This window comes from Lithobates pipiens, unplaced genomic scaffold (assembly GCF_037356315.1).
Source record: "Lithobates pipiens isolate NorthernLeopardFrog02 unplaced genomic scaffold, aLitPip1_a1.2 Scaffold_8, whole genome shotgun sequence".
Lineage (NCBI taxonomy): Eukaryota > Metazoa > Chordata > Amphibia > Anura > Ranidae > Lithobates > Lithobates pipiens.
In genome coordinates this window covers 13,517,826-13,544,899 of record NW_027507903.1, presented here as the reverse complement: position 1 = coordinate 13,544,899, position 27,074 = coordinate 13,517,826, and the positions used below count along the sequence as shown (strand labels likewise).

The 27,074-nt window shown below is 45.2% G+C and overlaps 1 protein-coding gene across 2 annotated transcripts in view; it reads left to right on the top strand.

The window, feature by feature from the left end:
- The window catches only part of LOC143963743 (uncharacterized), a 70,843-nt gene that overhangs the window by 17,031 nt on the left and 26,738 nt on the right, over nucleotides 1-27,074 (top strand). The window contains exons 2-5 of one of the 2 annotated variants that reach the window (XM_077473468.1): nucleotides 11,658-11,816; nucleotides 17,639-18,370; nucleotides 19,498-19,680; nucleotides 25,565-25,666. In XM_077473468.1, coding sequence (XP_077329594.1) covers nucleotides 11,685-11,816; nucleotides 17,639-18,370; nucleotides 19,498-19,680; nucleotides 25,565-25,666 — 1,149 coding nt within the window. In that variant the 5' untranslated portion in view covers nucleotides 11,658-11,684. The remainder of the gene's footprint in view (nucleotides 1-11,657; nucleotides 11,817-17,638; nucleotides 18,371-19,497; nucleotides 19,681-25,564; nucleotides 25,667-27,074) is intronic. The other variant, XM_077473469.1, reaches the window with a different exon arrangement.

Sequence of the window (27,074 nt, the reverse complement as noted above, 5' to 3'; positions counted from 1 at the left end):
AGCATATTTAATTTTTTACATATGTCTACTCATTGATATGGTGCCCATTATGTCCCATGTTTTCTGGTCTCTCTTGTTCTCTCGTACTTTCCAGGGACATGGCATAACATGCTATCATGTCCGTGGTAGCCATGCCATGTGGACATAACCCTTAATTTGTTTCAATGACACCATAAAACTACATGGTCATTGTAGATCCTATGCAGGTGAAAAACACAAGGTGCAGGTGAGAAGGGTTATAATGTCTTTAACCACTTGTCCACCAGCCACCGTCGTTATAAGGCGGCAGGTTGGCACCAGTGTTAATTTTGCCAACTAAAACGTTTTCGTCATAATTTTCGTCAGAGGCTTTTTTACAGTGATGAAAACTAAACTAAAACTACAACACAACTGACGAAAACTATGACGAAATTAGAATTTGTTTTGGGTTAAGGAAAGAAAACGGGACGTTAATGGCAAGGAGGGGGACATTTACCCTTATGAATTTACTGTATTTATCGGCATATAACACAGTAGGGGGAGGGGATTGGGCGGTCCAACCCCACGGGTGCCACACATTGGGGGGGGGGGGGGGCTGGTGGTCAAGCCAGCCGCCCCGCAAAGTCTATTATTAGGGAAAAAAAATCATTGGCAGCCCCTTCTCCTATACTGCTCCTCCTCCTGTGTCACTCATTGTAAGCTGAAGCTTCTAACCTCAATAGCTTTGTTCTTGTTGGCAGCTCTCTTCTTCCGAGTGTTGCTTTAGATTGGCGGAGGAGAGCGGTCACATGACCAGCCATGAATCTTCGGAGGAGAGCAGTCACGTGACCGCCAGGTCCATGCAAGAGCTAAGCTATTGAGGTACATTTAGTGACACAGGAGGAGCTGTGTATGAGAAAGGGCTGGCAGTAATTTATTCTTAACTGTAGAGTACACTGGCAGTGCTGTCCCAGGAGACTGGGGGTCTCCTGGGAATGCAGGGGGGGGGCTGTGTATTGTGCAGAGGGTGGGGCCTGTGTTTTGTGTACTGTGGGGGGCTTTGTATTGTGCAGAGGGTGGTTGACTGTGTACTGTGGGGGGCTGTGTGCGGTGGGGGGCTTTGTACTGTGCACATTCAATTTTAGTTGACTAAAATGATTATATTAGACTAAAATGTACTGGAGATTTTGGTCGACTAAAATACTATGACTCAAATGGGACTAAAACTAAAATGGCATTTTAGTCTAAAACTAAAACGAAAACACTTTCAGAAGACTAAAATGGGACTAAACCTAAAATGCCGTTTTAGTCCTTAGACTTATGCCCTGTACACACGGTCGGAAATTCCGATAAGGTCAGATCGGATTATATTGTTGGAAAATCCAATCGTGTGTGGGCTCTATCGGACTTTTTCCATCGGAAATTCCGATGGAAAAAATTTGAGAGCAGGATCTATAATTTTCCGACAAAAAAAATCCGATCGTTTGTAGAGAATTCCGACGCACAATGTGCCACGCATGCTCAGATCAAATTACCAAAGCTATTGGCTACTAGCCTCTACGTAGCCCCGTCGTACGCAACGCACGTCATCACGTCTCGAACGATCGGATTTTCCGACAACTTTGTCCGACCGTGTGTATGCAACACAAGTTTCAGACAAAATCCGTCGGAAAAAATCTGATGGATTTTGTGGTCACAATGCCCGACCGTGTGTACAAGGCATAAGACTAAAACTAAATCAAAATTTGCTGACAAAATTAACACTGGTTGGCATGTTCCCGCAAATCACCGTAGGTGTACATCGGCTCCTGTAAGGAGCCATAGCAGGCGTGCGCACTGTCTGGTGGGGGACCCGATGCGCGTGGCCGGCGTGCGCAATGTCCTCCGTCACCCGTGATCGCGGGATCGAGAGCCCGAATGGAGATCTGTCAACGTAAACACAGACAGATCCCTGTTCTGACAGGGGAGTTAGAGAGAGATCTGCTGTTCCTAGTGATTAGGAACAGCGATCTTTCTCCTCCTCCAGTCAGCCCAGCCCCCATGCAGTTAGAAACAGCTCCCGGGGAACACACTCAACCCCTTGTTCGCCCCCTAGTGTTAACTCCTTCCCTGCCAATGACATTTATACAGTAATCAGTGGCTATTTTTATCCCTGATTGCTCTATAAATTTCAGTGGTCCCAAAAAAGTGTCAAAAGTGCCCGATCTGTCTGCCGCAATGTTGCAGTCCCGCTAAAAATCACAGATCACTGCCATTACTAGTCAAATAAAATAAAAATAATAATAAAAATGCATAAATCTATCTCCTATTTTGTAAATGCTATATCTTTTGCGCAAACCAATTAATAAACGCTTATTGCGATTTTATTTTAACAAAAATATGTATAAGAATACATATTGGCCTAAACTGATGAAGACATTTTTTTTTTTTTGTTTATTTTTTGGGGGATATCTATTATAGCAAAAAGTTAAAAATATTGTTTTTTATTTCAAAATTGTCGCTCTTTTTTTGTTTATAGCGCAAAAAATAAAAACCGCAGAGGTGATGAAATACCACCAAAAGAAAGATCTATTTGTGGGAAAAAGGGACATCAATTATGTTTGGGTACAATGTCGCACGACCGCGCACTTTTCAGTTAAAGCGACGCAGTGCCGTAACACAAAAAATGGCCTGGTCATTAAGGGGGAAAATCTTCCGCTCTCTAAGTGGTTAAGCCTTGTCTTTGCTTTACCCTGTGTTTCTAATTAAAGTGAATGTTGCAAACACTGTTTACTCGCTTGCTGTCATTAAAATATTAGGTAAGGTGTTCTGATGAGAAACATAACAGGAGGATTCAATAAAAATATCAACATCATTTCAGCAGCAATCCTGCCAGGAACATCTGACAGATAAGAGATTTGTGTTTTATTCTGCCCGATGCCAAGCAGTGCCACTATGCGGAGTAAACACAGCTAGGGCTGGATGTACCATTAGGCACAAATGGGTTTCATCAGCCAGCTGAACAATCCTAATTTTTAATCTACTCACAGTTAGAATGCCGAGGCCATGGAGGGGAAAGGAGAGGGGCTTTGTGGGCCCCCATCGCTGGACCATGGGACAGCTGCGTGTCTGATTATTAAAAGTCTGCAGCTACACTTTTTGTAGCTGCTGACTTCTAAATGTGTGGAGCTTCCCTTTATGAACTGGGGTATGTAAACTTTTGATCAGGGTCATTTGGGTAGTTTCTGTTGCCATTAGCATTTAAAAAGAGTAAACACAGTTGACTGATAATAAATGGCTTCACCCAAACCCTAACTATGAGTGAGAAAAGTTTTTGTGTTATTCATATTCTCTGAAAAATGGGCAAGAAATGATAAAATCTGCCAGGGTATGTAAACTTATGTGTAGGGATGGCCGAACGGTTCGCCCGGCGGTCGTTTTGCGGCGAATTTCGGCTGTTCGCCGTCCGCCCGATCGGCGGACTATTGCCGCCGTTCGCCCGGCGGACTTCCGTGTTTACTGTGTAAAAGAACTTTGACCTGATGACACATCCATCATGGGGTACAGGACAGCCAATTGAGACATTACAGCACATGGACACTTGGACATTCCCCCTAACTTATAAATAGACCCGATCCGGCGGCCATTTTACATTCTTTCTTCTGTCACTATAGGGAGAGGTTGCTGTGTGGAGCAGGGAGAGATTGCAGTGACCCAAATCGCTAGCTATTTGGTCCACAAAAGTTCTTTTCAGGACTTGTATAGGTGTTAGGTGTAGTTCCTGATATAGGTTTGAGGCACTGCTGTGCTACTGATTGTTGCAGCAGCCTGTCTCTTGTCAGTGTAGAGAGAGTGACAGGACGCTGTGTGCTGCAGGGACAGTCAGTTTAATCATTAGCTGTTACTATTAGGTCCACAAAAGTGCTATTCAAGTTATTGTTCCAGCAGCCTCTGTTTTGTCAGTTTAAATAGGGACAGGCAGGAAGCTATGTGTGAGGCAGTGAGGGACAGTCAGTTTAATCAGTAGCTGTTACTATTAGATCCACAAAGGTTCTTTTCAGGACTGGTATGGTAATAGGCTTGTACACGTATAATATTCTTTCTTCCAAATATAGAAAGAATATTATACTTGACTGCTGCCCTTCTGCTGCAGTAGTCCTTTATGAGTATAGGGACTGAGGTACAGTCTGCTAATCATTCACAACCTACTTGTTCCACAAAGGTCCTTATAAGGACTGGTAAGGTCTAGGGTGCTACAGTACATAGGGTTGAGTGAGGTACAGTCTGCTATTCCTTAAGGACTGGTATAGGTCCACAACACATAGGGTTGAGGTGCACTACTGCTGAGTCTGACTGCTGCCCTATACTGCAGCAGTCCTTTATCAGTATAGGGACTGAGGTACAGTCTGCTAATCATTCACAACCTACTTGTTCCACAAAGGTCCTTATAAGGACTGGTAAGGTATAGGGTGCTACAGTACATAGGGTTGAGTGAGGTACAGTCTGCTATTCCTTAACCACTTCAATACAGGGCACTTTCGCCCCCTTCCTTCCCAGCCCAATTTTCAGCTTTCAGCGCTCTAGCGCTTTCAGTGACAATTGTGCGGTCATGCTACACTGTACCCAAATTAAATTTTTATCATTTTGTTCGCACAAATAGAGCTTTATTTTGGTGGTATTTATTCACGACTCCGTTTTTTATTTTTTGCGATATAAGCGCAAAAAAGCGGAAATTTGGAAAAAAAAAACAATATTTTCTTTTTTCTACTTCAATAAAAATCCAATAAAATCAAATTTTGTCATAAATTTAAGCCAAAATGTATTCTGCTACATGTTTTTGGTAAAAAAAAATCCGTTAAGTGTATAATAATTGGTTTGTGTGATCACGGACATATGTACGCAAATGATCATGTACATATGTGTGCAGGTGATCACGTACATATGTGTGCAGATAATCATTGGGACATGTGATTTTAGTGGGACATATGTGGGGGACATGTTTTTATTATTAGGGACATGTGTTTTTATTATTTGGGGACATGTATGTTTTGGGGACATGTGTGGGGACATTGTGTTTATACTGTGTGGTGTGTTTACTGTGTGGTGTGTTTACTGTGTACACTAGACTGGTGATCTGTGAGTAAAAAGCTGTAAAAAGCAGCCCATACTCACTGATCAGCAGCCGGCTGCAGCGATCTGCTCTCCTCTCCTCAGCGGTGACTTCCGTGTGAGGAGAGGAGGAGCCGATTGCCTAGCAACCGGCTGTTTGTTTACATCACATGACGGCCGTGATTGGACACGGCCGTCATGTGATCAGGAGGGCCAATCACAGAGCCCTCCTGCCGATCTGAGATGCGCCGTGTCCGGGTGACACGGGCGCATCGGGATCGCGCCGCTGCGCGGGCGATCCCGCTACTCCTGAATGACGTTCCTGAACGTCCTATCAGGAGTAGGCGGCTCCCACCCGGCCGTATATGTGCATTGGCCGGGTGGGAAGTGGTTAAGGACTGGTATAGGTCCACAACACATAGGGTTGAGGTGCACTACTGCTGAGTCTGACTGCTGCCCTATACTGCAGCAGTCCTTTATCAGTATAGGGACTGAGGTACAGTCTGCTAATCATTCACAACCAACTTGTTCCACAAAGGTCCTTATAAAGACTGGTAAGGTCTAGGGTGCTACAGTACATAGGGTTGAGTGCGGTACAGTCTGCTATTCCTTAAGGACTAGTATAGGTCCACAACACATAGGGTTGAGGTGCACTACTGCTGAGTCTGACTGCTGCCCTATACTGCAGCAGTCCTTTATCAGTATAGGGACTGAGAGTTTTGTCACAGGGTCATTTAAAAAATGACAGGCAGAGGAAGAGGCAGGCCCTTCCGCAGGGGTGGTAGGGGTAGGGCAGGAGCAACAGGCTTGAGCCAAAGTGGGAAGTTGCAGAAGGTGCGTTCAATTACTTTAAAGGATGCACCAGACTTGGTTGAGTGGCTCACTCAGCCTTACTCTTCTGCACCCTCCTCATCCTCTCGATCTGCACCCTCTTCTTCACTCTCTGCTATGTGCACCCCCAAAGACACTACCACCAACAACACTACCACCACCACCACCACATACCTTCCGCTTGAGTCACAGGAATTATTTTCCGATCCATATCAAGACATTTCTGATGCGCAGCCACTCTTGGTATTGGATCAGGAAGAGGAGGTAGCAACAACCGCTACTCAGCAGTCTGACGACAGTACCCAGATCAGCCCAAGGAGGAGGTTGGTCCCCGGTGTTGCTGCCTACTCCGAGATCTCTACTTATAGCGGTGGGGAAGGTGACGTCGATGATGACGTGTCTAGTGATGTCACGTGGGTGCCCACAAGAGAGGAAGAGGAGGGGAGTTCAGAGGGAGATATGGACCAGCAGATAGGGAGGAGAAGCAGGAATAACTTACATTGCACAGGAGGGACAAAGCAGACTGCTAATGTATCAGAAGCGAGTCATCGACCACGTACGGTCACATCTGGCACTCCCAGGACACCGGCACATGGCTCCGCAGTGTGGGCTTTTTTTAACATGTCCGCTGCTGACAATAGCGTTGCCATCTGCAATCTTTGCAGTCAACGCATTAGTCGCAGTAAGCCCAACACTCACCTAGGGACGACCGCCTTAAGAAGGGACATGAGCAGCCATCACCGAGCCCAGTGGGAGCAACGGAACACACAAAGCCACACTCCAGGCTCTCACCGTCCAGCCTCGTCTTCTACTTCTCCTTCTCCTCTCTCCTCACAATTGTCCTCCACTCCACCTTCCATCACGCCAAGCTCACGTTTTTCTGCAAAAAGGCAGGCTTCCGTGGGCCTAATGTTCGAGTGTAAAAAAATGATGACGCCGGATAACCCTCTTGCCCAACGGTTGACGGCTGGCTTGTCAGAACTGATAGCCTGCCAACTACTGCCATATAAATTGGTGGACTCGGAGGCCTTTCGAAAATTTGTGGCCATTGGAACACCACAATGGAAGGTCCCAGGAAGGAAGTATTTCTCAGAGAAGGGCATCCCAGAGCTATATGGCCATGTTCAGCGGCAAGTGAATGTATCTCTGGCACACAGTGTCGGTGCCAAGATACATCTGACCACAGACACGTGGTCTAGCAAACACGGGCAGGGAAGGTATATCACTTTTACTGCCCACTGGGTGAACCTTCTGACGGCCATCAAGCATGTAACCCGTGGCACCCGTGTAGATTTGGTTTTACCACCACGGATTGCATGCAGGCCTGGCTCTTCTTCTCCTCCTCCTCCTCCTACTTCATCCTCCTCCCTCTCCTCCTCGGCTGACTCCTCCTTTTCCGCTGCGCCGCCCAAGCTCCCCAGAACCTATTCGACATGCCAGGTGAGACGTTGCCATGCCTTGCTGCGTCTGTTGTGCCTGGAAGCCAAGAGCCACACTGGCCCGGCACTCCTTTCAGCTTTGCGTTCACAGGCAGATCAGTGGCTAACACCGCTCAATTTGACAGTTGGTAAAGTGGTGTGTGATAACGGTGCCAATCTGCTTAACGCATTAAAACAGGGCAAAATCACGCACGTGCCATGCATGGCACACGTCTTAAACTTGGTCGTGCAGTGATTCGTTGTCAAATACCCTGGGGTCCAGGACATCTTGCGGCAGGCAAGGAAAATCTCGGCCCATTTCAGAAGATCTTACAGGGCCATGGCACGCCTTGCTGACATTCAGCGGCGACACAATCTGCCGGTCAGACGTCTTATTTTTGCGATTGCCCGACGCGATGGAACTCAACCTTCTATATGCTTGATAGGCTGCTCCAGCAGAAACGTGCAGTTAACGTCTACCTGTATGAACTCTGCGGCAGAACAGGTTCTGGGGTGCTGGGGGTTTTTTTCACCGCGCCAGTGGCTGCTCATGCGCGACGCATGCAGACTTCTGCGGCCATTTGAGGAGATCACCAAACTGGTCAGTCACAGCCATGGCGCCATCAGTGACATGGTACCTTATGCCTTCTTTATGGAGCGTGCATTGCATCGTGTCATTGATCAAGCTGTGGAGGAGCAGGAGCGGGAAGATGAGGAAGTCGCAATGCTGGATGAATTCCCAGGGGGGGCTACTCTATCTGAGACAAGTCAACAACAGGAGTCTGAAGAGGAGTCAGAGGAGGATGGTGCCGGGGCGGATGAGGAGGAGCAAGAAGAGCATGCTTTAAACCTTTCTGGGACCCCTGTTGTTGTGCTTGGATGGGGAGAGGAGAATGAAGAGGACGACATTATCCTGGATGATGAGCAGGAGCCAGGCCACCACACCGCTTCCAGTTTAGTGCAAATGGGGGCCTTCATGCTCCAGTGTTTTAATAGGGACCCCCGTATAAAAAGCATAAGGGTCAAGGACCAGTACTGGGTGGCAACGTACTTAGACCCCGGGACAAACACAAAATGGCGGGAATGTTACCGCCGTCACAGAGGGCTGTCAGAATGCAGCACTTCCAGGCCTTGCTTCGAGAAATGCTGCATTCTGCTTTTGCGTGCGCTGGCAGAGGAGCAATTCCCACTCCCAGAGAAGGAGTTGCGGGTACCAATCCAACAGCGCCTGCAAGAAGAGGCCGGTTTGAAGATGTGTTGGTGACTTCGGATATGAGGTCATTCTTTCAGCCGACCCATCGACAGGTGTCATCCGAGGAGTGATGAACCCCTGGACTACTGGGTGGGCAGGCTTGACCTCTGTCCAGAGCTTGCCCAATTTGCAATCGAACTGTTGGCTTGCCCCTCGTCCAGTGTCCTGTCCGAAAAGGACGTTCAACGCAGCAGGGGGGATCGTGACCGATAAGCGTACTCGCCTAGCTCACGACAGTGCTAACTACCTCCCATTTCTAAAAATGAATGAGGCATGGATCTCGGAGGAATTCAACACATGTGACCAGTAGACCATGTATATGTCTATAAACGATTTTTTTAATCAAGCACACAGACCTTCTTTCTTCATTTGGCTCACTTCCTTGTCCAAAAAAAGCACACCGTACTATATGTCCATACCCTCCTGTTTGAAGAGGTTGAGCGGTGTCCTATTTCAACTGGGGCTGCTTATTATGAGGGGCTCCCACCATCCCTGTGCTGTGCTGACTTCCTCCTGGGGCTGCTTATTATGAGGGGCTCCCACCATCCCTGTGCTGTGCTGACTTCCTCCTGGGGCTGTACCTCTGCTGTGCATATTATGAGGGGCTCCCACCATCCCTGTGCTATGATCATTATGAGGGGCTCCCACCATCCCTGTGCTGACTTCCTCCTGGGGCTGCTTATTATGAGGGGCTCCCACCATCCCTGTGCTATGCTGACATCCTCCGGGGGCTGCTTATTATGAGGGGCTCCCACCATCCCTGTGCTGTGCTGACTTCCTCCTGGGGCTGTACCTCTGCTGTGCATATTATGAGGGGCTCCCACCATCCCTGTGCTATGCTCATTATGAGGGGCTCCCACCATCCCTGTGCTATGCTCATTATGAGGGGCTCCCACCATCCCTGTGCTATGCTGACTTCCTCCTGGGGCTGCTTACGGTGCAGGTGTCAGGTGTCTCTATCACGGTGCTGGTGTCAGATCACTCTATCACGGTGCAGGTGTCATTGCTGTATGTCACGCTGCTGATGTCAGTGCTCTCTATCACGGTGCTGCTGTCAGTGCTGTATATCACGGTGCTGGTGTCAGTGCTTTATGTCACGCTGCTGATGTCAGTGCTCTCTATCACGGTGCTGGTGTCAGATCACTCTATCACGGTGCAGGTGTCATTGCTGTATGTCACGCTGCTGATGTCAGTGCTCTCTATCACGGTGCTGCTGTCAGTGCTGTATATCACGGTGCTGGTGTTAGTGCTTTATGTCACGCTGCTGATGTCAGTGATCTCTATCACGGTGCTGGTGTCAGATGACTCTATCACGGTGCAGGTGTCATTGCTGTATGTCACGCTGCTGATGTCAGTGCTCTCTATCACGGTGCTGCTGTCAGTGCTGTATATCACGGTGCTGGTGTTAGTGCTTTATGTCACGCTGCTGATGTCAGTGATCTCTATCACGGTGCTGGTGTCAGATGACTCTATCACGGTGCAGGTGTCATTGCTTTATGTCACACTGCTGATGTCAGTGCTCTCTATCACGGTGCAGGTGTCATTGCTGTATGTCACGCTGCTGGGGATCATCTCCTGCACCCTCTTCTTTGCCTACCCTGACCTTCCCTCTCCTCCATTGCCTTCATGCGCTCCACAGTCCTGAATTGTCACAACAATTTCACATATAAAAAAAGAATGCTTGTAGTTGTCGATCCCAGATTCACCTCATACATGTGTTATGTCATTGGCCATGTGGTGGGACTATGTTTGCACAGCTAGTAATTATTTTGTGGCTGCAAATTTGACCTGTAGGTTTGCAAAGTTCGCCTCCCATTGAAGTCAATGGGGCCCCGCCGCCAACGTTACGGTTCGCGAACTATCGGCCTCGTTCGCGGTCCGCGAAACGTGCCGTCAGAGGTTCGTCCATCACTACTTATGAGCACAAGTGTATATACCTGATTATTCCACTGTAATAGGTCATTGATTATTTATTAATCTTCAGATTAGTACCAGAATCCATATTGCACTGTGTCCAGCGTATACAGCAGTAGCACGCTGGGGTGGTCGCCTGGTGCCCCCCTGAGTCTGTACAGGCAAAATAACATACGGTTACGTTGCTTTGCCTATACATAGCACCCACCTGCAGTAAATTAACTGTGAGTGGTCAGCAAATGGTTAATGCACTGAACTTTTCCTCTTCCATCTTCTGCTGACATCGCTCTCCAGGCTGCTAGAAAGGTCCCAGGCAAAGTGCATTTGGTATCACTCAGCCTGGGACAGATGAAGCATCTTCCGCTGCCGTTGGCTCCATGCACTGTGATGCTCCGGGATGGCGCGTTGCAATCTGGGCTTCCTGACCCACCATCCCAGAGCATGGGCATGTGCTTTCCTGGATTGAGGGCTCCGCGTGCCACTAGTTGAACACCCTTGTCCTACAGCATGTCCACAGTCCCTGATCATCTCTTGCATCATGTCTGCAGTCTCTGACCATCTCCTATATCATGTCTGCAGTAATATGTCTACAGTCTCTGACCATCTTCAGTGTTATATCTGCAGTCTCCAATTATCTCCTTTATCATGTCTGCACTCTTTGACCATCTCTTGTATCCTGTCTCCAGTCTCTGACCATCTCTTGTATCATGTCTGCAGTCTCTGACCATCTCTTGTATCATGTCTGCAGTCTCTGACCATCTCTTGTATGATGTCCACAGTCTTTAACCATCTCTTGTATCATGTCCATAGTTTTTAACCATCTCTTGTATCATACCCATAGTGTTTGACCATCGCTTGTTTAATGCCCATAGTCTTTGACCATCGCTTGTTTAATGCCCATAGTCTTTGACTATATCATGTTGTGTGTCTGCTGTCTCTGACACTGAATATTCCTTGAATTCTATGTGTGGCCCTTTGGTGATGTTAGGGGCCGCACTTGAGGCTCCCATATTAAGAAAGTTGACCACCACTGCCCTAGGATATGGTGGACTAAGATGGGGCTATTTTTTTGTTGTTGCTGTCATTTCGTAAAAGAAAGATGAAAGATACACGATCATGAACAGTCCAGTTATTACGCGATGAATAAGAATCATACCCTTCTACCAGAAGACATTAATTTATTTATCATTGTTTAGGTTTCACCCATTGGAATCCCCAGAGTAATGAGTTACCTGGATGACGTGCCATTCAAATTCTATGACGGATTCATACCTCTCTCCTCTTCCAGCGATGGGACCCCTAACCTCTCAGATGTCAATGTCCCAGACTGCAGTGAGATATTGATGTGTACTCTGGTAAGTCAGAGAGGCATACAGCAGGTGTATTAATAGTGATGGATGGTACATTCTGCTGATTGTAGCAACATGGTACACATTATAAGATCTATTTAACCACTTCAGCCCCGGGAGGATATACCCCCTTCCTGACCAGAGCACTTTTTGCGATTCGGCACTGCATCGTTTTAACTGACAATTGTGCGGTCGTGCGACATGGCCCCCAAACAAAATTGACGTCCTTTTTTTCCCACAAATAGAGCTTTCTTTTAGTGGTATTTAATCACCCCCGGCGGTTTTTATTTTTTTGCGCTATAAACAAAAAAAGAGCGACAATTTTGAAAAAAACGCATTATTTTTTACTTTTTGCTATGATAAATATCCCCCAAAAATATATAAAAAACATGTTTTTCCTCAGTTTAGGCCGATACGTATTCTTCTGCATATTTTTGTTTAAAACAAAGCAAAATAAGCGATTATTGATTGGTTTGCGCAATAGTTATAGCATCTACAAAATAGGGGATCGGTTTATGCCATTTTTATAATTTTTTTTTTTTTTACTAGTAATGGTGGCGATCAGCAATTTTGATTGTGACTGTGACATTATTGCGGACACATCGGACAATTTTGATACATTTTTGGGACCATTGGCATTAATACAGTGATCAATGCTATAAAATTGCATTGATTACTGTAAAAATGTCACTGGCAGTGAAGGGGTTAACCACTAGGGGGTGGGGAGGGGTTAAGTGTGTCCTGGGGGATTGTTTCTAAATGTCTGGGGGATGGGCTGTGTGTGACGCGGCACTGATCGCTGCTCCCGATGACAGGGAGCAGACGATCAGTGGTCTGTCACTAGGCAGAACGGGGAGATGCCGATGTAAACAAGCTCCGTGACACAATTGCGGGTATTCCCGCGGCGATCGAGTCTGCGGGTCCCACGGGCACGGTCACATGCGTGAAATTTAAAGTAACATACGGGTACGTTACTTTGCCTAGCCGTGCCATTCTGCCGACGTATATGTGCTGACAGCAGTCGGCAAGTGGTTAATCAGGAATGATTAGATCCCTCAATGTTTTTACATCCAATGTGTATGTATGGTGTAGTGTATGTCAAGAAAAATCCCCATACAGCCATGTGCATGACATAACCTATGCCTAATTAGATATCAAAGGAATCGCCATAGGTTTTCTAGCTTGCCTATAACTCTGGTGCTCAACATGAGGGCCCTTTGGTATATGATGTGCGGCCCTCGGACCTCAGCAGTCTGTAGTGGGAACATTGATTAGCGTAGTTGCCAACAGCCCCGATTTGATGGGTCCCGGTCTGAGCCTGTCCCGGGCTGAATCCCAAAAAGTAGGCTTTGTCATGGGCAGGGGCGGACTGGGCTGGGGGGGGGGGGGTTTGACTCCCCATAAAAAGGTCGCACCACTCTACCGTCACCCGGTGTGGTGCAAGCATGGTCGGATGGTTGGCAAAGGTGTCATCTCAGGCTGCACACATAGTAAGCTGGGTGGGCTGGGAGTTGGGACTGGCTGATGGAGGGAGAGGGAGGGATGTAACAGAAAACTTCAGCTAGCTACTTTCCTTCTCTCTCTCCCTCCATCCCTCTTTCTTTCTTTCTTTTTCTTTCTTTCCCCCCCCCCCCCCCATCACCCTCTCTCTCTCCTTCCATCCCTCTGTCTCTTTCTTTCTCTCCCCCTCTCTTTTTTGCTTTCTTTTTTTCTCTCTCCTTCTCTCTTTCAATTTTTTTCCTTTTAATTGAAACTACGCCCATTTGTTGCTGCATTTTTTCTCTCCTACTAGACCACTCCAGCAAATGAATGCCCGCCCCTAATTAAAATAATACTCCGCCTACAAAAAAAGTGTCCCTAAACATTTTTTGAGAATGTTGGCAACTATGGATTAGGGTAATAGTATTGATCTCTACCAGCCTTATCGAACATGTTCCCAGTTTTCTATTGACTTCTGCAGCATATCCGCAGCCAACAATATATCCAGTTCACCAGTGGCGGCTGATGTTAAATTTTTTTGGGGGGGCGGGGGCAAACAGTGCACCCACAGCCCCCCCCCCCTCTGGTTGGTCGGGGTAGCCCATACCCCCCCCCCCCTTCCGGTTGGTCGGGTCACCGGGAGCACCGGAGCACTTACCCCATCTATGGCGAGCAGCTCTTCAACCAGGAGACAGGCGTGGCTTCCCCTTCCCCTACTCTCCTCCACAGGCATCACGGTGGCTTCTGTCTCCTCCCTCAGCCAATTGTAACGCTTCTCCTTTAGGCCAATCGGGAAACTGGTCTCAGAAGAATTGGTGTGAAAATAGCGCATATGCATTCGCTACGGTCACTCACCTGGGTGGGAGTGGGGTGCAGCCTCTGGCTCTAATTCCCCCCCCATTGAAATCGATGCATCCAGCGCCCTGCATGTAGATCAGGGGGCCGGACACATAGATGCGGGGGTGGCGCCCGTGTGCCCCTAATGGACAGGCAGCCACTACTGTCCACACTCTTTGACCCTCCACTCCTCTATTAGGTCTGCAATCTCTGATTTTCTAATTTTATAGACATCCTTCCTCAATAGGCATAAAAAACAATTAGCAATGACATAGCATAGGCGCACTGCATCACACAAGCTTATTCCGTAAGGTGCTTAGAAGAGTCCAGTCCAATTTCAATCAATCAGAGAGCAGACTTCAGTAGAAAGATAAGTTGCTATGGATTATTGCACTTTCCACAGCAGTAACTTTACGTTGTTGGTCAGTAAAAAAAAAGTCTTAAATCTCACCCACATATAGCAATGGAAAAAAGCCATTCATATATCCAGTAAATCTTCCGTGTGTATTTAACACTGGGATAATGCACAAAAAATACTGAATAGATGGTATTTGACCACATACAAAAATGTATCCCTCTACATCTGACATATGTTGGAGATGTACCGAACAGACAGGTAACCTTCTGCACATATTATGGAGCTGTAAAAACTTGCAAAACTTCTGGAACTCAATAACTTCCTTAATAGCAGACCTTATGGGAAATCTAACCAAACTTACTCTGGCCACAGCCTTACTCAGGCCTAAATTTGGACATATACCCTACAATGTTTAGAACAATATCCCTACACTAGTAGTGGCAAGGCTCACTATAACCAACCTCTGGAAATCCAGGGACGCACCCAATTTATCAACAGCTATAGCCAGACTAAATATTCAAGCTCAGTACGAACTTATGCTTGCTTATAAAAACTACTACACCATCATATTAAAAAAAAATGGAATACCTGGCTATCCCATCCTAGAGCATCCAACTACTTAAAAGATTGTAACTTGTAACTTATACTTCATTTTGAAGTACCTTTAAGCCATATATGTGCATATCTTTGATGTAGTCTAGCATCCTGGACCTACCTTTTCAATCTGATTTGTAAGTTTTGTTTCCGGTTTTATTTTTTGAACCCAACTATCTAGTTAATTTGGTGACCTGTCCATGCCTACAGTTTGAACCCATTAGGGGTAGACTGGTTCAGGTTATCAAGTATTATATACTTACGCAAAACCTTTTTAAATCAATGTAACTAAGTTTGACACATATGACTAAAGTAAATGACAATTTGTTTTGTTAATTAATAACTTTCAATACAAGTGTATTGTTTAAAAAAAATCTCACCCACATATGTCTATTGGGAAAACATGGTATAATATGGGAAATCAAGCTTTTTTTTAGAGAAGGAGCTGACTGGGACAAGAGAATAACCAAACCCTGAGCCAGTCCAATGTAAGATCAATATATAGATTCCCCGGGGACCTGTGTTCCATATCAGTAGTTATATTTCTTTGTGGTAAATTAGAAGGTCTTGTATTCTCTATAAAAACATTGCAACATTCACTTAACAGCAGTGGGCTTCATTTAGTACAGGGGTCTTCAAACTTTCCAAACAAAGGGACTGTTCTTCAGATTTTTTGGAGGACTGGACTGTGGCCAGTGGGAGTAGAAACTGCCCCAGTGTCAATAAACAATGTTTGTGGTTAGTAGGAGGAGGAATAGTGCCCCATCATTGGTGTCAGTGGGAGGAATAGTGCCCCATAATTGGTGTCAGTGGGAGGAATAGTGCCATGGGAGGAATAGTGTTTTGTCAAAGACCAATGTGTTCGAGAAGTGTCTGTCCACCGTATACGCTTCCTTTGTCTGGTATCAGCAAGATCCAAGACCCCTTTGCCCACCCAGTCACTTGTCGGGACATTCGTGTAGGGTGGAAAACATCAGACTCTTTATTCAAACACAGGCACAAAGAGATATACACTCAGGGGACAACCCACCCTCTTTGCATAATGAAACAGGGTGGGGTAAACTTTACCTCCTCCAGTAACAAGAGACACAAAGGTACATTCAACTTTTCAACTGCAGCCCGCCTTTAGGAGTGGCTGCTGGAGAAACTCCCCCCTGCCCTCCCCTACCCTCTAGCCTCTAACAGCTGACAACGGTTACATTAACATGTAAGTCAATCCACATAAGCATATACATCCCATAATACTTTGCTCCCAAGGCAGACAGAAACAATAGAACAATGGGATACAGCCACACCTCAAACGATCTAGTAAAGTCCACAACAGTCCATGAGACCAAGCCCACACAGCACTCCAGCAGCTGCAAAGGTGGAATTTATCTTCATATTTTCTTGAAGGAAATTGTTCAGAAATATTACTGTCCCAAGTGAAAGAACCCCTTCATTCTTTCATCACAAACCACACATATAAGATGCAGGATTAGTGCAGATCAGACTGGTGTTCTCGGTCACCCTATACCCCTAATAGACACTGGGTCACTTGCACATAGGAGGGTCGGGGGAGCTGGACATGGAGTTGCCAGGGCTATCTAAGGTTAGCTGGGTTCCACAAGCCCCCTGCCCAAAGTGACTCCCGTCACAGTGTTCCATCCTTATTGTCAGTGGGAGGAATAGTGCCCCATCACTGGTGTCAGTGGGAGGAATAGTGTCCTATCATTGGCATCAGTGGGAGGAATAGTGCCCTATCATTGATGTCAATGGGAGAAATATTTACCCTCTTGGTGTCAGTGGAAGGAGTAGTGTCTACTTTGTTGGTGTCAGTGCGAAGAATAGTGTTCCAACATTTATATTAGTGAGAGGAATAGTAAACCATCATTGGTGTCAGTAGGAGGAATAGTGCCCCATTGTTGTTGGTATCAGTCAGGGGAATACTGCCCCATTGTTGGTGTCAGTGGGAGCAATAGTGCTCCATTGTTGGTGTCAGTGGAAGCAATAGTGCTCCATTGTTGGTGTCAGTGGGAGAAATAGTACCCCATCGTTGGTGTCAGTGGGAGGAATCGTGTTCCAACATTTACTGTATATCATTGTGAGGAATGGTGAGCCATCATTGGTGTCAGTGGGAAGAATAATGTCCTGTTGATGTCAGTGGCAGAAATAGTGCCCCATGAGTGGTGTCAGTGGGAGGAATGATGCCTTATCGATGTTGTCAGTGGGACGAATAGTGCCTTATATCAGTGGGAGGAATAGTTCCCAAGGGCCAGATAAAAGCAATCAAAGTGCCACACTTTGGTGACCACTGATTTAGCATATAAGAAGAAAAAAACATCTGTTACCCCATCACAACAACCAATCAGATTCCATCATTCGTTGTTTTCAGTCTAGGCTTTTGAATCAAAGGAGTCTTCTGTGTCTGCTGATTGATCAGAAGCATCCTTATGCACTTTCATAAGTGTCTAAGCGAAAGTAAAAAAAAAAAAAAAAAAATATATATATATATATATATATATATATATATTTTCCTAAGGTAAGTCATGCAATCCTTGTATTCTATCTTTCGCTGCAGCACGATTTCTCTGTAGAGAGGAAGGTCCTGGATTGGGTAGAAAAAATGTATGGTCGAAAAACCTCCACATCTAATATCCGGCCCACAGCTCCTTCATACTGGATGGTGCATGATGGAAAAGGAGTTCCTAAGACCAGACGTAACAGTCCCCAGAGACCTTCTGTGCCTATGCGAAGGAGTAGAAGCCTAAGCATACCTGATGTCCACGTTAGTCGCCCAGGAAGCAGCCGGGGAGCAACAGAGAACACTGAAAAAAATGAAAGACTCTTTGAGGAAGATGGTTACTCTGAGGATGATGAATACTCTTCTTCAGAAGAAAGTGAGATAGAAGCTCGGCAGAGAGAAGTCAGGGCTCGTTTGTGTAGAAGCCCTCAGCCACAGTGGACTCCTAGGCCCCGTACTTCTCCCCTCCTGCCAAGCCCTCCACCCAAATGCTGCTGCTCTCATGCTGAATCTCCACCATCCCACGTTAAAAAGAGAATGTCCTTGACGCCTCCACATAGTTTTAGGAGTGAGGTAGAAGCAGCAAACAAGAGAATTACAGCACTGGTTCATCCCCATAAGGGAAGCTCTGAAGGTAGAGGATCTCCACAGGGCCAACACCAAAGAAGCAACCGTCGTGGATGCGCTTTGAGCCCTACACCACCTCCAACTTCAACATGTTGCTGTCCGCAGAGACCACACAGCGCTGGCTCCATCCCACCAATACGTTGCCACAAGCCCACCAACATGGTAAGGTTTGATTGTTTACCACATGATGTCATAGGAAGCAAATTAACACATGCTAAAACTATAAGAAAAAAACAAATTAAATTATTATTATTATTATTATTATTATACACGATTTATATAGCGCCAACAGTTTACGCATGGCTTTACAATGTATAGGGGGGGGGGACAACACAATTACAGTACAATACAAAAGGTACAGGAGGGCCTTGCCTCCTGTACCTTTTGTATTGTACATTTAAATTAAATACATATATTTTTTTTGTATTGTACATTTAAATTAAATACATATATTTTTTTGTATTGTACATTTAAATTAAATACATACATTTTTTGTATTGTACATTTAAATTAAATACATATCATCATATCGGTAATAGACAATTTAGGATAAATATCCTCAAGTAGCAGATCTCAAAGTCACATGCTGCTTGAGGATATTTCTCAGGAAATAAAAATTTATCAGATTATCTAGAAAGAAGGTCTATTATTAATATGAAGCCAACAAGGCATTGGTTATTTATTTCAACTACTGGACATGAGGAGCAAACAGAGGAAATCAATGTGGGAACACAATGGGGGTAAAACTTTACATCTGGGCAGAAAAGGCAAATAAATATCAAACATAAGCTGGTCCATCGCCTTCCACTAAAATATAAATTCTTGTTTATGGATTTGTTATTTATTATCTGTGTACTTAACCTGTTCTGTTAAAATGTTCCTCTGTTGGAGGCTGGGTTCACACCATTGCGAATTGGATGTGGTTTTTCCGCATCCAATTTGCAATAGCAGGAGATTTTGGCCTGCTCTCTATGGAGCTGGTTTACATATCTCTGCAAGGGGTCTGGTGCGTGTTTTGGTCCATTTCAGGTCCAAATTCAGCCCAAAATTCGGGCTGAAATCGTACCTGAAACGGTGAACCAGGATGGACAAGATGGACCTGACTCCTGCTGTGAGCCACAGGCGACTCATATGTGAACCCAGCCTAAAGCTCCATTTTCTCTCCATATAAAAATCGAAATGTCTGCATTTTAAAGCTCGTTGTGGCGTAAAACTCGACATTCTACAACATTATTATGCCACCAAAAAAAACAATTGTCTTACAGGACCTTTTGCTTTTGTCCCTTCAGTCTTTGAGCCCATACTCCTGCCTTCCACCTACAAGACAAAATTACTCCGACTCCTCAGGGGATGTTCTTCAAGCTCTTAGCCAAGAAGAACAAGATGTCATTGAGGCCGTGACTTCCATGGGATACCCTGTGCGCAGAGCTTTGATTGCACTCCAGAAAATGGGAGGGCAAAGCCTAGAACAGGTAAGCTGATCCTCAGATTTATCCAAGTTTCCTCAACATAACCTAATGCCGGCCATACAAGGTTCGAATTTTGAAAGAATTTTCTTTCGAAAATCGTATCAAAGAATTTTGGTATGAATTTCGCATAAGAATAAGAAAAGAAAATTTCCGGAGAGAAAAGAAGATTCCGGGCCAAGAAAATTATTTTCTGTAACAACATGAGGTGAAATTGAAGGCTTGGTCGGCCGAATTTCGAAAATCAATGGTGGCAACATCGGATCACAAAAAAAATGAATTTTCTGATTTTGAAAAGAAAATTTGTTCGAAATTCGACCGTGTATGGCCTGCATAAATTGTAAAAAAGTCCTATAACTCATTCCAGAGATGACAGCCTGAAACCAAGGCAGAGAAGAGCCATGCCATGCAGGCTCAAGAGTGTCATTATTAACCTTAGGTGGTCTCCACTTCAGAAGAATTTTCTCGGTGTCAAGTGAAGTCACAGAGCTTCGACATTTGTAATCTCATCCCTTTTTCTCTTCTATATTTTTTTTATAAATAAAATGTTGAATTAAGAATTTAAAAGAGTGAGGTTGTAGACTTTGAAGACCTCCATTTTTGGTCCCATTAGGACTAATAAAGTCTGTCATGATGGTAACCCTATGACCCGCTAGCAGACACCACAAGTGAACTAAACCTTGAGGCTGAAGGAAGTGATCTTCAAGAAAATACCAAGGAGGCCCTGGCTAAGGAGACTTTTTTTTTTCTGTTCCTCAAGATACTAATCAGGTACTAACAAGTAGAGAAAGCAGAAGCAATAGCAGTTGTGGAAGGTTCCAGAATGGGAGTTCGAAGAATCTATAGGGAATGAGGGGTAGCTGCAAGTATGTTCCAACAAACGGTTTAGTACATTAGGAGGAGGCAGTAACACCTTACCATAGTGGTCTGTTGATCACTACTGAAGAAACCCTCATGTGATAAATGGAGCACTATGAGCAACCCAAACTCCTAATTTACTACAGTGTGTGTGGATGTCCTCATGGTGGCTGTGTTGGAGTGTATGAGTGTTGGCTCTGCGTATGTTGCATGACTTCTACTTTCATTAGGTTCTGCATCAGGCACCTCAAACTCCCTTTCCACCATCAGATTTCTGCATACATGTCCAGCGACCAAGGGAGGGAAGATGGAAAAAATTGTTACTCGTGCCAAAATCATTGCAGAAAATACAGCCATGTAGGATGAACAGTATGGGTATCATCCAGGTGATGGAGCTTATGTTATTTTTTACCCTAGGTGAGGAGTGTGCGAATTGGCAATGTAGCCTAGATGTACTCAGCTTTGCTGGGGAAGTTCATAAACAGAGGACTGCAAATGACAAGTGAAAATATATTTTTTATATAGACCTTATTGTTTCTACAGTTACCAATCTAGAGACTAAAGGTTTGCATGATGGAAAAATGTGTTTTGTTTAATTTTTGGATTCATTCAATAAGTGAATAATTTTGTTTCATCATATTCATTATGTCAGAATGATTAATTTTGTATATTTGGATTTGTTTCGTATATATTCGTTGTTTCGAAAGTTATTCATTCTAATGCGTTAATTCATTATTTCGGGAGATTACCTATGCATCTGAGTCATCCCTGCTAGTTCAAACCACAAAGAGAAATGGAAAAAGCTGATTGGATGATATGGACTAGAATCGTGTGCATCTAAAATTAAACAAAATACATTTTGTATTCTTTTGTTATGATGGGTTGGATGGATGGATCGACCTCCATCCAACCCAAACACAATAAGTAGGAATCATCTTATTTCACTTTTATACCTTACTGTATTTATTGCAATATGCTTCCATTTCATATAAAGGAAAATGAGAAATGGTTTTCAAAATGTTTTACAATTAAATATGTGAAAAGTGTGGGGGGTACATTTGTATAGTGCCCCCCTGAGTCAATACTTTGTAGAACCCCCTTTTGCTGCAATTACAGCTGCAAGTCTTTTTGGGGATGTCTCTACCAGCTTTGTATATCTAGAGAGGAACATTTCTGCCCATTCTTCTTTGCAAAATAGCTCAAGCTCTGTCAGATTGGATGGAGAGCGTCTGTGAACAGCAATTTTCAAGTCTTGCCGCAAATTATCAATTGGATTTAGGTCTGGACTTTGACTGGGCCATTCTAACACATGAATATGCTCAGATCTAAACCATTCCATTGTAGCTCTGGCTGTATGTTTCGGGTCGTTGTCCTGCTGGAAGGTGAACCTCCGCCCCAGTCAAGACTTTTGCAGACTCTAACCGGTTTTCTTCTAAAGGCCCGTACACACAGTCAGACTTTTTGACAACAAACATGCAAATTAGCTGTTTTGGAGCAACATCTGACCGTGTGTACGCTCCATCGGACAAACTTTTTCTGTTTTCATCAGACTTTTGTTGGCTGTGCGAACGGACAAACTTTTTGACAACATAAGTCCGATGGAGCAAAGTCTGATCGTGTGTATGCAAAAGCATCGGACTTTTGTACAAGGTACAAACACGCATGCTCAGAACCAATGCAAAAGATCAGACTACAATACAGAAGTTGACCAAAGGTGGCGCTGGAGTCATTGAACGTCCTCTTTTAAAGTGTCGTCGGTACGTTGTGACGTCACTACGTTAGTGTTTGTTGTCAAAAAGTCCGATCGTATGTATGCAATACAAACTTGTGGACTACGCCCTTTGTACAAAAGTCCACGGGAAAGTTTGTACAAAGTCCGATCGGGTGTATGAGGCTTAAGATTGCCCTGTATTTGGCTCCATCCATCTTCCCATCAACTCTGATCAGCTTCCCTGTCCCTGCTGAAGCAAAGCATCCCCACACCATGATGCTGCCACCACCATGTTTCACGGTGGGGATGGTGTGTTCAGGGTGATGTGCAGTGTTAGTTTTCTGCCATGCACAGCATTTTGCTTTTAGGCCAAAAAGTAAATTTTGGTCTCATTTGACCAGAGCACCTTCTTCCACATGTTTGCTGTGTCCCCCACATGGCTTTTCGCAAACTACAAACAGGACTCCTTATGGTTTTCTTTCACCAATGTCTTTCTTCTTGCCACTCTTCCATAAAGACCAGATTTGTGGAGAGCACGACTAATAGTTGTCCTGTGGACAGATTCTCCCACCTGAGCTGTGGATCTCTGCAGCCCCTCCAGAGTTACCATGGACCTCTTTGCTCTTCTCTGATGAATGCTCTCGGTCAGTTTAGGTGGACGGCCATGGTAGTTGGTAGGTTTGCAGTTGTGCCATACTCTTTCCATTTTCGGATGATGGATTGAACAGAGCTCCGTGAGATGTTAAAGGCTTGGGATATTTTTTTATAACCTAACCCTGCTTTAAACTTCTCCAAAACGTTATCCCTGACCTGTTGGGTGTGTTCCTTGGCCTTCATGATGCTATTTACTAATTAGGTAACTTCTCAAGGCAATTGGTTCCACTCGATTTTAGTTAGGGGTAACAGAGTAAAGGGGGTTGAACACAAATGCACGTCACATTTTTCAGATATTTATTTGTAAAAACTATTTTGGTCAGAGTTGATGCGGAGATGGATGGAGCCAAATACAGGGCAATCTTAGAAGAAAACCTGCTAGAGTCTGCAAGAGACTTGAGACCGGGGCGGAGGTTCACCTTCCAGCAGGACAACGACCCGAAACATCCAGCCAGAGCTACAATGGAATGGTTTAAATCAAAGCAAATTCATGTGTTAGGCCGCGTACACACGGGCGGACTGTATGGCCTACTTAGTCCGTCGAAACACATTTCAGCGGACAGTACGCTCGTGTGGGGGCTTCAGCGGACTTTTTCAACGTGCGGTCTGGCGTACTAAGTATTTCGGAATTTCCGTAATTCTGTCCGTCAGACTTTGGTTTCAGCGGACAATCCGCTCGTGAGTAGGCTAGTTCGACGGACTAAGAATGGCGCATGCTCAGAAAGGATTTACACGGCGAAAGGTTGCATTGCTGTGTATTGGACTTCCTATTCCTAGTCCCGTCGTACGTGCTGTACACGTCATCGCGCAAGCTTTCGACGGACTGTTTGTGCATCCGTGTGTGGTCAAGTCCATTCATTCGAAAGTATGACGGACTGTCCGTCGGATTGTATGATGGACTAAGTAGGCCATACAGTCCGCCCGTGTGTACGCAGCTTTAGAATGGCCCAGTCAAAGTCCAGACCTAAATCCAGTTGAGAATCTGTGGCAAGACTTGAAAATTGCTGTTCACGGACGTTCTCCATTCAATCTGACAGAGCTTGAGCTATTGTGCAAAGAAGAATGGGAAAAATGTCCCTCTCTAGATGTGCAAATCTGGTAGAGACATCCCCAAAAAGATTTGCAGCTGTAATTGCAGTGAAAGGCGGTTCTACAAAGTATTGACTCCGGGGGGGCGCTATACAAATGTACCCCCCACACTTTTCACATATTTATTTGTAAAACATTTAAAAAAAACATTTATAATTTTCCTTCCACTTCACAATTATGTGCCACTTTGTGTTGGTCTATCGCATAAAATCCTAATGAAATACATTTACGTTTTTGGTGGTAACATGAAAAAATTTGGAAAATTTCAAGGAATATGAATACTTTTTCAAGGCCCTGTATGTCAGTCTGTATATGCGGAGAAAGAATGATTTTATAGTGCAGTTGGTCAGTACTGAAAGCGAGGGCCGATCATTTCCTGATGCCGCGTACACACGATCGTCGGAAAAAGCTCTGATGGTTTTCCTGACGGAATTCGGCTCAAGCTGTCTTGCCTACATACGGTCACACCAAATTCCGATCATTTATAACGCGGTGACGTACAACACGTACGACGGGACTAGAAAAAGGAAGTTTAATAGCCAGTAGCCAATAGCTTCCGTCTCGTAGTTGAATCTGAGCATGCGTGATTTTTGGCGTGTCGGAATTGCATACACACGATCGGAATTTCCGTTGGGAAAATTGAGAACATGCTATAAATTTTTGGCTGGCGGGAATTCAGACAGCTAAATTCCGATGGTGCCTACACATGGTCGCATTTTCCGATGAAAAGCTCTCATCGGTCTTTTTCTGGCCGGAATTCCGATCGTGCGTACGCGGCATAAGAAAAGGTTTAAAAAATTAGGTCTGTCTCTAAAAATTTGACATCAGTACAGAATATCTCCAATATTTATACAAAGCTCCCTCCTCTGGATGGCGGTACGGTAATTCCCACCATTGGCAAACTCTGATTTACTTTGTGTACTGACAGACGACCTCCCTGCAGTAGCCTTTATTATTCAAAGATGTCATCACCATTGTCTCAGCTCATCATAAGACAGATATGCATAATGGACACAGATCTAATGCAGCCAAAGAGTAAATGCAACTGAAACAAACTGTTTTAATCCATTCCTTGCATTGTGCACTGGTTCAAACCTTGTGGACAGCCTTCCCAGAAGAGTTGAAGCTGTTATAGCTGCAAAGGGTGGGCCAACTCAATATTGAACCGTATGGACTAAAACTGGGATGCCATTAAAGGTAATGCGCGTGTAAAGGCAGGCGTCCCAATACTTTTGGTAATATCGTGTATTTCCTATACCATCTAATTCAAGAATACCAGGCTTTATAAGATTGGTGTCCTTCCCATACGTGCAATGTGGCTTGAATCAGGTCAATAGTGTCTGAGAGTGATGGAATAACAGTGGTCTTCCAGTGCGCTGCCATTAAGATGTGCGTAAGCACTAGTTTAGTATGAGATGGGACTGAATCTATTCCCAGGTTTAATACGGCTTCCACCTAGGAAAAAAAAATCTATATGTCACCTCATCAGCTTTATTCCATGTGCAATGCTCATTTTTCTCCAAACAGACCAGTATCTTAACACCTTCTCATTGCAGTTTTTTCTGTCACTTACAACAGGTCTTGGGTTATCTGGGAGCCACAGATCGACTTTGTAAACTTGGGTACGAGGAGGCGCTGGTGGAAGAGGCCATGGAGATGTTCCAAAACTCTGAGATAAAGGTAGATTTATTTTGAAAAATTCTGAATTTTTAAAATACAAAGTAGGCACGTTCAGCTTAATTACAGGCTGTTATTGCCATCTTTGCTATTGTGTGATTAGTGACTAAGGTGACAACAAAACTTTTTTACGAGTGACTGGAAGAAATTAAGCCAAGTAGACATTGCCCATAGCCAAACAGGAAGTGAGAGGAAATCCCTGCAAATTAAGGTAATCCCTTAGGGCAGCCCTCAAAAAAGTGAGGAGCGGGGGTGGACCAGGCTGACCATTTCCTGGCTGAAGTGATCAGCCAGGAAACTGTCAGCTGGAGGACACAGAGCAGCAGGGCCAGACTGCCCTGGCGCCGCTTTGAGCTGAGATGAGGCTGTAGCTCTCCCCCCCCCCCCTCTCTCTCTCTCTCTCTCTCTCTCTTTCTCCTCTTGCGTATCACACACACAGTGGGCATGTCCTGCTCTGTGTCACGGAGCTGGGTCTGTGTTCAGCGGTGTGGTGTAACAAGGTCCCGCTCCCCTAGACTGGCTCGTGTGATAGTAGATTGAATCAGTGCTCCGCCTATGAAACAAGCCGGTCTAGGGGGGCTGGACCTTGTTACACTGCGCCGCCGAACACAGACCCAGCTCACACAGCGGGACATGCCCATTGTACGTGTGATCCAACATTCAGGTGAGTCTGTATTGATGATGGGGCACAGTGAGGCTGCATTTGATGGGGCACAGTATAGCTGCATTGATGGGCCACAGTGAGGCTGCATTGATGGGCCACAGTGAGGCTGCATTCATGGACACAGTGAGGCTGCATTCATGGACACAGTGAGGCTGCATTCACGGGCACAGCGAGGCTGCATTCACGGGCACAGCGAGGCTGCAATGATGGGCACAGCGAGGCTGCAATGATGGGCACAGTGAGAGTGCATTTATGGGCACTGTAAAGCTGCATTTGATGGCCACAGTGAGGCTGCATTGACGGGCATAGTGAGGCTGCATTGATGGGCACAGTGAGAGTGCATTGATGGGCATAGTGAGGCTGTATTGATAGGCACAGTGAGACTGCATTCATGGGCACCATAAAGCTGCATTTGATGGGCACAGGGAGGCTGCATTGATGGGCACAGTCAGGCAGCATTCATGGGCACCATAAAACTGCATTTGATGGGCACAGTGAGGCTGCACTGATGGGTACTGATATGCTTTATGTTAATATTGTTAAAGTTGTTGTTAATATTTATTTTTGGAACTTTATTCTGCTTAAAACATTTAACAGTGTCATTTCATGAGATAATTTACAAGGGCGTATTTAGGGGCTGACTTATGGGTGGGGCAGGATAGGGGTTGGGTGGGGCAACTGGTGGCAAGTAACTCTTAAGGCCTGGCTAGTGACTTCAGCAATTTTGAGCCCTGCCTTAGGGACCCC